The 12,544-nt window shown below is 47.2% G+C and overlaps 1 protein-coding gene across 1 annotated transcript in view; it reads left to right on the plus strand.

Annotated features, from left to right (window-relative positions):
• crhr1 (corticotropin releasing hormone receptor 1) overlaps positions 1–12,544 on the plus strand; it is a 96,253-nt gene that overhangs the window by 38,012 nt on the left and 45,697 nt on the right. The window contains exon 4 of the mRNA XM_048197343.1: positions 7,818–7,924. Within this exon, the coding sequence (XP_048053300.1) occupies positions 7,818–7,924 (107 nt within the window). The remainder of the gene's footprint in view (positions 1–7,817; positions 7,925–12,544) is intronic.

Below are 12,544 nucleotides of genomic sequence, written 5' to 3' on the forward strand. Positions count from 1 at the left end.
AACTAAAACGAGCCAATGCACATTGGCATGCAATCATATGCATCAGCTGCTCGCCTCGCAGCGCGGGTATATAATGAGCAGCAGGTGCGTTGCATCTTCAGGTTTTCGCTGAGGAGCCGAACCGGATAGGCAGCAGCATCAGCGGGGTACAGCGACTGTGGCGACGGGACGTACGTCTCCGTTCCCTCCTTCAGGGAACGAGGGTTACCTTTGTAACCGAGACGTTCCCATTCAGTCGGTCACGTTCGACGTACGTCGGACAGACCGACGAATAGGAATCCCTACCAAAGCGCCACAGGAGCTGCCCCCTTCCAGCGCTCTGTAGTAAGCCACCTGAACCCCCTTGCCTGAGGATGGTGGGACAGGGCTAACACAGAGAGAGTCGATCACTGCTGTTCCCCAAAACCCATTCAGTGAGACTTTTGGATAACGCTGGGAAAGCGTACCCTTTCGCTGGGAAAGGAACGCTGCGGAAGCCACATCCTTCCCCGAAGGAGTTATGTGGAGAAGTACATATGGACTAACCCTGTAGGGCTGTGCTACATATGGAAGAGCTGGGGTGACTCCAACCCGATGAAGGGTAGGTTCTCCCAGAGGGAAAGACACGGGCTTCGTTTAGGAGCAACCGTGGAACCAACCATATGGGATCCCCGTAGGGTCACACATATGGAACCCAGCCTAAACCCGGTTCTCAAGGATACAACGGAGTATAGGCCTGGCGCCAGACGCTCCGCCACGTCGGCTGCCGAAGGGATATCGGAGGACTCGACAGGGTCTGCCTTGTAGGGACTCTCTGGAGAAAAGAAGCGCATGTAGCGCAGCAAGCCGACACTAAGCCGGGGCCTCTCCGTGCCTCTGACCTGTGGCGAGAACACGGGAGGAGACCGGCTGGACACGAAGGCTATAGTATCTAGCGAACGTGTAGGTGTCGCCCAGCCCGCAGCTCTACAAATGTCTGTCAGTGAGGCGCCACGAGCCAGCGCCCAGGAGGATGCGACACCTCTCGTGGAGTGAGCATGCAACCTGAGCGGGCAGGGCACGCCCTGAGCTTGGTAAGCCAGGGCGATGGCATCCACTATCCAGTGGGCCATCCTCTGCTTGGAGACAGCCTTTCCCTTCTGCTGGCCTCCATAACAGACAAAGAGCTGGTCTGAGGTCCTGAGGCTTTGGTTCTGTCTATGTACTGTCGCAAAGCGCGAACTGGACAGAGCAAAGCCAGGGCTGGGTCTGCCTCCTCCGAGGGCAGCGCTTGCAGGCTCACCACCTGGTCCCTGAAGGGAATGGTAGGAACCTTGGGCACATAGCCAGGCCGGGGTCTTAGTACCACGTGGCTATCACCCGGCCCGAACTCCAGGCACGATACGTCGACCGAAAATGACTGCAGGTCCCCTACCCTCTTGATGGAGGCCAATGCAACCAGCAGCAAAGTCTTCATAGACAGAATCTTTAAGTCTGCCGATTGCAAAGGCTCAAAGGGAGCAATCTGAAGTGCTCTTAGCACCAGAGTGAGGTCCCAAGAGGGTATGGAGGGGGGACGAGGAGGATTTAACCGTCTCGCCCCCCTAAGGAACCTGACGACCAGGTCGTGCTGACCAACAGATTTGCCATCTATGTGGTCGTGGTAAGCGGAGATAGCAGCAGTATGGACTTTGAGGGTGGAGGGGGACAGCCTACGCTCCAACCCTTGCTGCAAGAAGGAAAGCACGACTCCGATCGAGCATCCTCGGGGGTCTTCTCGGCGAGAAGAGCACCACTCGACGAACAGGTTCCACTTCGAGGCGTAAGCACGTCTCGTAGACAGTGCAAGTGCCGAAGTGATGGTGTTAAGTACCTCAGGGGGTAAGTCACCTAGAACCTCCGCGTCCCGTCCAGGGACCAGACATGGAGTTTCCAGAGGTCTGGATGCGGGTGCCAAAGAGTGCCCCGTCTCTGAGAAGAAGGTCCTTCCTCAGAGGAATGGGCCAGGGAGGGCTGTCGCAAGGAGTGAAAGTTCTGGGAACCAGGTCTGGTCGGGCCAATAGGGCGCAACTAAGAGGACCTGCTCCTCGTCCTCCCTGACTTTGCACAGGGTCTGTGCAAGTAGGCTCACTGGGGGAAACGCATATTTGCGAAGGCCCCGGGGCCAGCTGAGTGCCAGTGCGTCTGTCCCGAGTGTTCCCTCGGACAGGGGGTAAAACAACTGGCAGTGGGAGGTTTCCGGTGAGGCAAACAGGTCTACCTGAGCCTCTCCAAACTCTCTCCAGATCAGCTGGACCACCTGGGGGTGGAGTCGCCACTCTCCTGGCAGCTCAGCTCGTGATAGCTCGTCGGCCACATGGCTGAGCACACCAGGGACAAGAATGGCATGAAGCGACCTCAGACGCTTCTGACTCCAGAGGAGGAGATGGGGGGCGAGTTGCGACATGCGACGGGAGCGTAGACCACCTTGATGGTTGATGTACGCAACGGTCGCAGTGTTGTCCGTACGGACCAGTACATGCTTGCCCCGTAGCGGCCCTTTGAGGCGGCTCAGAGCAAGACGTACTGCTAGCAACTCGAGGCAATTGATGTGCCAATGCAGATGGGGTCCCGTCCAAACCCCTGACACTGCATGCCCGTTGTACGTGGCACCCCAGCCGGTGGCAGGAGCATCTGTGAATACCACAGCATGCCGGGACACTTGTTCTAGGGGCACTCCTGCCCGGAGAACAAAGGGTCCGACCACGGACTGAAGGCTTGGCGGCACTCCTGAGTGATTAGCACCCGGAACGTGCCGCGTTGCCACGCCCATCTCGGGACTCGGCCGTGAAGCCAGTGTTGAAGCAGTCTCATATGAAGCAGACCAAGCGGGGTTACTGCCGCCGCGGCCGCCATATGCCCCAGGAGCCTCTGAAAGAATTTCAGTGGGACCGCTGTCCTGCCATTGAACGTATTCAGGCAGTTCAACACCGACTGAGCACGTTCCTCTGTGAGGCGTGCTATCTGTTCGACCGAATCCAGCTCCATACCGAGAAAAGAGATCCTCTGCACAGGGGAGAGTTTGCTCTTTTCCCAGTTGACCTGAAGACCCAACTGGCTGAGGTGTCTGAGCACCAAATCCTTGTGTTCGCACAACTAACCCCGGGACTGTGCTAGAATGAGCCAGTCGAGGTAGTTGAGAATGCGAACACCCTGTTCTCTCATGGGAACAAGGGCTCCCCCTACGACTTTCGTAAAGACGCGGGGAGACAGGGCCAGCCCGAAGGGTAGGACTCTGTACTGATATGCTCGACCTTCGAACGCAAAGCGCAGGAATGGCCTGTGTTGCGGAAGAAACGAGACATGGAAGTACGCGTCCTTCAGGTCGATCGCTGCAAACCAATCTCGGGGACGGATGCACTCAAAAATGCGCTTCTGCGTCAGCATTTTGAACGGTAGCTTGTACAGGCTCCGATTCAAAACTCGCAGGTCCAAGATCGGTCATAACCCACTGCTCTTTTTGGGTACAATGAAGTAGGGACTGTAGAACCCTGACCTCATATCGGCTGGAGGGGCCGGCTCCATCGCGTCCTCCGCCAGTAGGACTGCGATCTCCGCACGCAAGACAGGGGCAACGACATCTTTCACTGTAGTGAAGAGGACGTCCCTGAACTTGGGGGGATGCCGGGCGAACTGAATCGCATAGCCGAGCCTGATGGTCCCAATGAGCCAGCGAGACGGACTGGGGAGCGCTAACCGGGCTCGCAGAGACCGTACAAGCGGGACCAAAGAGACCACCGGCGTACCCGCAGCGGGGCAGCGAGGTGGAACACAGGGACGCGGCTCGGGGGGGCTCTCTTTGTGAGGCGGCCCGAAGCGGCGTCACAGTGTGCTAGGCAACACTTACCTGGTTCCACGGATGGACAGAGGGAGCAGTCGAGGCTTTGGCTGCCCGCTGCTCGCTGCTGTCCGCTGGCGACAGAAGAGGGGGATGAGAGTGGTGAGGTTTTTCTCCTCCCACTGCTCTCCAAACCCTCTTCAGACCTGGAAATGGAGGAACTGCTCTTTTAATTTTGGGTACCACTGCCTCTTGGGTCAGTGGCGGAACAGAAACAAACCCAATAAAAGGATTTACCACCCGGCCCTCCTCCAGGGGTGGAAGAGCAGCCCCACCCATTTCTGGGTCGCCCGTCTCAGGGGTGATTCTCACCAACCACTTAACAGCTGCAGAGACGGGAGGCGTCATCTCCCCGCAATGGACACAGCAGAGCCTGCTGGGCCAGAGTTTCTTGCAGGGGACGACACCCTTGGCGACGAGCAGACCGAGGGGCGGCCCAAGAGGAACTCAATGGTTTGTCATGGGAAGCTCCCCGATCCGCTACTAACTGAGGAGAACCGCTGGGCTCAGTCCTCGACAGTGTCACCGAAAAGGCCACCTCGTAAGATGGGAGCATTGAGAAAGCATTTAGCTTGACAACCTCTCGCACCTCACAAGGTAAGCCAGGGGGCACTTCTGGACCACTGAGGTGGACATCGTCTGGCTGAGGGCCTGCGCCGTGACTTTGATCACGGTTAGTCAACAAGCGCAGCTCAACCCCAGCACAGAACTACCCTCATGCAAAAAGAGTGCCTTGGCCTCACATGCAGGGTGGGTGTGGTCTGTGTACAGCCACCCCAACCAAGAGGGTAGTGAGAGAGGAAAAACTTATGCAGATTTTGGCACTTTTGGCATTCCATATTTATGGCACCAACATACCCCCATACTGCCAAGTTTTCCATGCACATCTGGAAGACCCAGGAAAGCATGGCTGTAAACTCCGAATCTGAGTCAGCATAGGCACACACCATTACAGTGGGCAGCATCACCCTCATTTCCAGAGCATAACAGCACTCTCTCCGATGCTGCAATCGACGTCTGTCCCTCAGCTGGAGCTCTGAATGAAATGCTAGGTTCCCCTATGAGTAGGACCAGCAATCCAATCCAGAAACTGCACAGCTTGCAATGCGCTAGAGAGGGAGGGGCCCTAGGGGGTTGGTTCCCCGAAGGAACCCCTCAACCTCATGTCACCCAAGCCATATCAGCAAAGTAGACCTCTTCTGGTGCACCAGAGAGGGCGCTACAATGGAGATTATGCAAGGGAACCGCGCATCTAGAGCGCCGAGCGAGCGCTGGGTTGCCGTGACAACCCGCGCTGCAGCCCGGCAGCTCGACGGCACACGACACGCAGAGGAGCGAGAGGTTTGCTCTCGCTGATCTCCACGGTCTTCCCAGAGTGTCGGGCAGACCCGCGGCTGTGCTTTTACACACAAGCGGCAGCTGGCCAACAACAGAGGGGACTCAAGCTTCCCGGAGAAAGAAGAGTCACGACCGGCGTGTCGACGTGATCATGTTCTCATATGAAAACATGAAACACCCACGAACATCATTTCAACACGCGCCCAGACATGTGAAACAGTGATCGTGGCCGTCAGTGAGGACAGGAACGACCGCATCCAGAAACACAAGTAGGATGTCATCTTTAAAAAGACGCGAATCTACTTGTGTAAGCTCTTTCAGGGACTTTACTCTTTTAAAAGTGCTGAAGCACGCAGGGGAACGGCCGCCGCAACACAGACAGGGATTGTGTGCAGCCTGTCGTGTGCTCTCTCTCTCTCTTTGAAGGCGCTCACTCTTACCAGCCGTAAAAACGGCTTTTCAGCGCTCAAAAGCGCACCGTACCGGCCGTGAGAACAGCCTTCCGACGCTGTCAAAACAGCTATTTGCTCAAAAACGGCAAACGAAACAAAAACAGAAAAAGAGAGGACTTCAACCCCGCTGCTGTGCTGTTCGCCTGCACTCGGAAAAAAAGAGAAGTTCAACCAAAAAGCTTGACTCGTCTTCTAGCAGACACTCACTTGCAGAGAACAGGAACAAACACCGTTCGGCTCCGAAGCGAAAAGCTGAAGATGCAACGCACCTGCTGCTCATTATATACCCGCGCTGCGAGGCGAGCAGCTGATGCATATGATTGCATGCCAATGTGCATTGGCTCGTTTTAGTTACACTCGAAGTAGATTGGCCTCTCTAGCGAGATTCCTATTCGTCGGTCTGTCCGACGTACGTCGAACGTGACCGACTGAATGGGAACGGTAGTTGTGTAGCTGTCTATGGAGGGACAGAAATCGCTCAGATTTTATTCAAAATATCTGCATTTGTGTTCCGAAGATGAATGAAAGTCTTATAGGTTTGGAACAACATGAGGGTGACTAACTAATGACAGAATTTTCATTTTAGGGTGAACTAACCCTTTAAATTGTTATCACATGTTTTTTACACACACAAGCCATTTAAAATTGATGCACGCTTTGGCAGACTTCTTTACAACATATTTATGCATGAAAAGCAGAGATCGATCTTTAAAAGTCAGCCTCTTTTTGTAATGCCTCTTAGGGGGACTGCTATGTTATGTTGAGCAAAAAAAAAATATATTCATTGTTCTCCAAATTCTCTCCTAAAGGATTACCTCATCCCTAAAGCAATAAGCACATCCGGCCTAGCTGTTTCTGATTGATTTGCCGTCTGAGCAATTTCTTCTAGGTGAAATTGTGCTAGCTGGCTAGTTCATGAGTCTTTCATAGGTTTCATAGATTTCATAGGCACTGGATTCCAGAATTGCCTTTCCTCCCCCTGCTTGGACAGTCTGGTCCTCTGGTCTCAGTGGTCCGCCGGGTCTGCAGTGACCAGTGGGGGTTTGCATCACAGGCCTGTCCTGTGACGACCACAGCAACAGATTTTTGCACCAGGAGGACACAGTCAGGGGCAAGAGAAATGAAAGGTGCTGGGCCCATGATGGAAAAGCACATAATGCCTATACAGTATGCTCACACACACTAACCTGAGTGTTACGTGATCAACATATGCTTCCTGAAATCATTTGCCCAAGCTATTAATATGATTTTTTTTCCCAATAACATAACATGTTAGGTCAAACATAGGCATATAAACACACATAAACTTCAGCTTCACGAGCACTTGCGCTATAAGCAAGTATCCATTTGACTGAGCCAAAGCTAATCGCTTAATTAAAGGAATTATGTCAGGTTGGCAATCATCATGATAGTGGAAACCATGAACATCTGCCTCACTCATCACTGAGCAAAATATTCATAAGAGTTGGAAACAGTTGCTGGTTGGATGCTGTTAGCATTAGTGTCAGGCAGAGCGGTGTAATGTGATCCTCATGTGCAAGGCTAATGATTACGGATGAGACTTTTTTCTATGTGATTAGGTTAGGGGTCAGTCTTTGTGATGTTAAGCTATTTATTTAATGCTTATTTTATCATAAATGCCTCTGAGGGACACAAATCTAATATGGCAGCACCAGATAAGCATAATAATCCAGAAAATTGAAAGATTAAAGGATTTTAAAGGTAGCCAATCCAATCAGTAGTATGACAAGGGACTGATGGGAGTGTACTTTTATTAAAAAAAATATATATATAAATATATATTATTATTATTGTACAAATTTTTTTTTTTTTTTAATTCAAAATATTATCACTACACTACATATTAATGCATTTTATGTGAATAGTTCAAACAAGAAAACTGATGCTGCTTTGATTATTGACAGGATAATTTTCAATACCTTTCAGTTGAATTATAAAATGTTATTTTTCAGTGGTCTTGACACTGTCAGAGTTCTTACGAGTTTTTATATTTTTTTTATGTTTTATTCCGCAAAGTTTTTTTTTTTTTTTTTCCTGTCCCTGTAATGCCCCAAAAAGCTTTTAGGAGTAATTCCATGTTGGGATTTAGATGTCAGATATCTGGTGGACATCAGTCTCTCATCTTCCTAATGTGTTTCTGTGTGTGTTTCTCTCCCTTTGTGATCTTTCAGAAGAAAAGCAAGCTGCATTACCACATTGCAGTCATCATAAACTACCTGGGACACTGTATCTCTCTGGGAGCCCTGCTGGTTGCCTTCATCCTCTTTATGAGACTCAGGTGGGTGAGTGCCTCTTCTGTGAGGGGTTTTCAAGAGCCGAGTGAGTGGAATTGAACTTCTGTGTTTAGTCACTCTGGTGGACTTGCATGAGATAAAATCATTACGAGCTGCTGCTACTGCATTGTAAAGTGAGTGAACAAAGGATTCCAGGACAATAAAGAATTTAGTTTCTTACCTCAGGGGGAAATTCTTCATTACTCAGGAGTCTTAACTGTGTAATTTCTGTGCCACTTTCTAAATCCCCATCTGCTGTTGGTTGGATAATCATATATACAGTACGGTAAATCACAGCATTCTCCTTCAATGGCAGCTTCAGATTTAAATCTTAGATTCTGTAGATTGCTTTTGCCTGTGCAAAAAATAATCCCAATATCCCCACGAATGATCCCTTTTCTGGACAGCTCTACTAACGTGTCCAGTGTCCTTTGCTTGGATCAACTTTAAATCAGTTTTACTGAGAGGGACATGGGCCCAGCCCCAAACATAAATATAGGCTGTCTTCTTGTCACATCTCATCAGTACATCAATTGATTTTCCAGCTGCTGACAGAAACTATACATCAGGTGGCCAACTGAATGGCAGGGAATGGAAAATTATATATGCTTGGTGAGATCACAGGCGACAAGCCCTTCTTGGGCTCAGGTTTCTAAGGTCCAAGGACAACCCGTATAGGTTATCTCTCACTTGTCAAGGCACCTGAGAAATCGATGCCATGGGTCAGCGGAGTGCTCCCCGGCAATGAGATTTCAGACTGATGGTGTAGAAATGAAGACACCTTATCGGCACATCAAGGGCACTCACGCTCCTCTTCATCTTTGGTTATTCCAGTCCAGAAGTATCATGGTTTAGGGATGATAATTGAAGGTCTTCATTGAGCTGGCTCTCATTATATTACGCTCAGTCAAACTGAGAGACTTGTTTTCTGTGGGATCATGTCCAAGGCTTAATTAGCCTGGATCAATGTGGCAAACTGGATGTGAGGAGGTGGGTCGTCACATATTTCAGCATTCCCACACACTCTTTGGTGTTAGTGGCACAGATTGGGCTGAGTGGGCAGATGAAATATCCATGCTGTTTAGGATTATTTAGACTAGATTATCTCTGACTTAATCTGCCTTGATTAATCCGGGGAAGATATTCTGGCATCTTTCCCTGGATTTCTAATCAAAATCGCGCTAGGAGTCAGCTTATACGTAGTTTTACTGGATGCTGCTTTTCACAACAGTGTGCCCTACTGATTATCCTCTGTCCGTCTAGTTAATGTCAGTGTGTCATGGGTGGATTGAGGCTGGGTGCGAGTATACAGAGGTTGTGAAGTCGCAGTTAGGCTCAATTGGGTCCTCTAGCAGGGGAAACTGTGTAATGAAATACACAGTGAACAGATGTTCAGGGTAAACACCAAGTGTTCTTGTGCTCAGACCCTCCAGCCATTTTGTGTCTGCCCACAAGGACAGAAGGACAGGGGTATTAAATTGGCTTATTAATGTTTTAGCAGACAGCATTTGCACAGTAAGGGTCCCAGGATTTGGAAGTGTTTCTAGGACACCCTCCATGAATAATATATATTACTAAATGTTCATTTAATAAAATTTTATTTTATAAAAATATTTATTATAAATGCATAAATACATACAAACATACATACAAACATAAATATAGTAATGGTAATTCAACTTGAAATAATATTCAAGTGGGTTGGGTTACAAAATTCAAAATGTCAGTTTAATTCAACCAATTTCAAGTCCAAGTACAATGTCAATGAAAACAGATCTGGGTTATTTTTCATTCAGTTCACTTTTGGCTCATGTGCTTTGCGTTTGGTTTATTTAAAGAGGTCTCAAATGTGGAGAACGTGAAAGATTAACTGTGTGATATGATTATCTTATTCCTGTAGCATTAATATCTAAACAGGAACAGCAATATGAGATGTTAAACGTAATGTGTAAAATAATCAAAATTTAACCAAATCATGCAGCTGCAGTGTTTAGACAAGATACGGTCCAGCAATCGGAATGAAGTACTCACTGAGCTACTGTACCTGACCCGTTAAATTAAGAACACAGAACTGAGGACTTATATATATTAAAGTCCCCCTGTAGTCAATAATTGTATCTCTTAATACTCATCTTTGTAAAATGTTTTTCCTGTGAAAAAAGAAAATTATTCATAGCTTGAATGCACCAGGAGTACTCAACCAGCGGCCCGCAGGATGCATCCGGCCTGTCAGCATTCAATTTGTGGCCCACGTCATGCTAAATATGAATGTATTTTTATTATAATTTGCATTTAAAATTACCATGAATATTACTTCTTATGCGTACACTAGGGTAGGAGTGCATGTGCACAGTGTACACGCGCTGCACGGTTTTTCTAACCACAATGAACAATGTGCGGCATTTTTCACATGCGCTTTGAATAGTTTTTGCAAATTTAGTTTTTCCACAAGGTGTCAACACTGAAACGGGCCGTTGTTTCACAGTCTGAAAATAAACGGAGAAGATGGAACAACAAACAATATTTAAAGGTGCCCTCGAATGAAAAATTGAATTTATCTTGGCATCTTGTTGAATAACAAGAGTTCAGTACATGGAAATGACATACAGTGAGTCTCAAACTCCATTGTTTCCTCCTTCTTATATAAATCTCATTTGTTTAAAAGACCTCCGAAGAACAGGCGAATCTCAACATAACACCGACTGTTACAGTCGGGATCATTAATATGTACGCCCCAAATATTTGCATATGCCAGCCCATGTTCCCAACATTATGAAAGGCATTACACAAGGGCAGGTAGTATTAACGTCTGGATCTGTGCACAGCTGAATCAACAGACTAGGTAAGCAAGCAAGGACAATAGCGAAAAATGGCAGATGGAGCAATAATAACTGACATGATCCATGATAACATGATATTTTTAGTGATATGTTTAAACTGTCTTTCTAAATGTTTCGTTAGCATGTTGCTAATGTACTGTTAAATGAGGTTAAAGTTACCATCGTTTCTTACTGTATTCACGGAGACAAGAGCCGTCGTTATTTTCATTTTTAAACACTTGCCGTCTGTATAATTCATAAACACAACTTCATTCTTTATAAATCTCTCCAACAGTGTAGCATTAGCCGTTAGCCACAGAGCACCATCAAACTCATTCATAAACAAATGTAAACATCCAAATAAATACTATACTCACAGGAATCGATGTATGCATGATGAACACTTTGTAAAGATCCATTTTGAGGGTTATATTAGCTGTGTGAACTTTGTTTATGCTGTTTAAGGCAAGCGCGAGCTCCGTGGGCGGGGAGCGTCAGCATTTAAAGGGGCCGCACAGCATAAATCGGCTCATATTTAATGATGCCCCAAAATAGGCAGTTAAAAAAATTAATTAAAAAAAATCTATGGGGTATTTTGAGCTGAAACTTCACAGACACATTCAGGGGACACCTTAGACTTACAGTATATTACATCTTGTAAAAAAAAGTTCGATGGCACCTTTAACAAATATTATTTGAATTATTAAATTGAAATTGAATTATTATTTGAAATATTAAATATTCAAACACTTTATTTCTGCATCATTTAATGCGGTTGACACCCCTGAAACTTTGCAGTGTGTAAGTGGCCAATGGTCCTCTTAGCAGCATGAAAAACACAACTTTTATTCTTAATGTCAATGTAGACAAAGCAAGCAGAGAGCGCTTCCATTACAGAGCTGTCATCACTTAATTGAGCTCAAGGAGAATATCTTATTTATCGTATTTACAATGTTGGTTATAATTAGAGGATTCGTGAGACTGTGACTGAACAACAAAAAAAAGCAAATTAAAAGGTAGAGGTAATAAAACACAACGCGTCACTCGTATTTGTTACGGTCACTAGCTCTGTCACCTTCCCCAGACTACAATTCCCAACATCCCTCCTGATCCACACCTGTACCCAGTCAGCTCATCATCTCATCACACAGATTCCCTGCACCTGCACATCCTCTTCCTATAAAGACTCACTTGTCTGTCCTCGTCATTGTTTAGTTGGTTGTTTTGTTCTTGCTCCAGAGTGTTTTTGTTTTATAGTTATTGTGAATAAACCTTCACTGCTGCAATTAGATCCTGCATCCTCTCTTTGTTTGCAACCAGCCCTGACAGTATTGTTTTGAATGGGAGAAAATGCAACACGCATTATGGCGGAATAAGTCCCGCCTTCTAAATAAGAGCCAATCTCCAATTGGTAAAATCACCACATCACTGCAGCGGCTGTTAGAAGCTCCGGTTCCTATAGAAACAGTCAGACACGCTTAGGACTGTGAATGTGCATTAGCTTGGTCCAGCCTGAAAATATTGTTTTTTGTCATGATTCAAGGGTTTAGAAACAAAATTTATGAGACAGTTGTTGCCAGATTTCATTAGGGGTTTCAAATATGAAATTTAATCGAAAGCTTGGCAAACAGCTTTGGAGAATTTGATGTTTCCTCATTCAAAGAGATAGGAGCTGCACTTGCATACCCGAGAGGCATTTCAAAGATGGCCGCAGAGTGAAATGACTTGTCTTAAAGGGACTTTTGTAATAATTAATAGGATAATAATAATAATAATAATAATGAAACCTTTGCAGGTGAGCCTGAG

Source organism: Megalobrama amblycephala, linkage group LG1, assembly GCF_018812025.1.
Source record: "Megalobrama amblycephala isolate DHTTF-2021 linkage group LG1, ASM1881202v1, whole genome shotgun sequence".
NCBI classification, from domain to species: Eukaryota; Metazoa; Chordata; class Actinopteri; order Cypriniformes; family Xenocyprididae; genus Megalobrama; species Megalobrama amblycephala.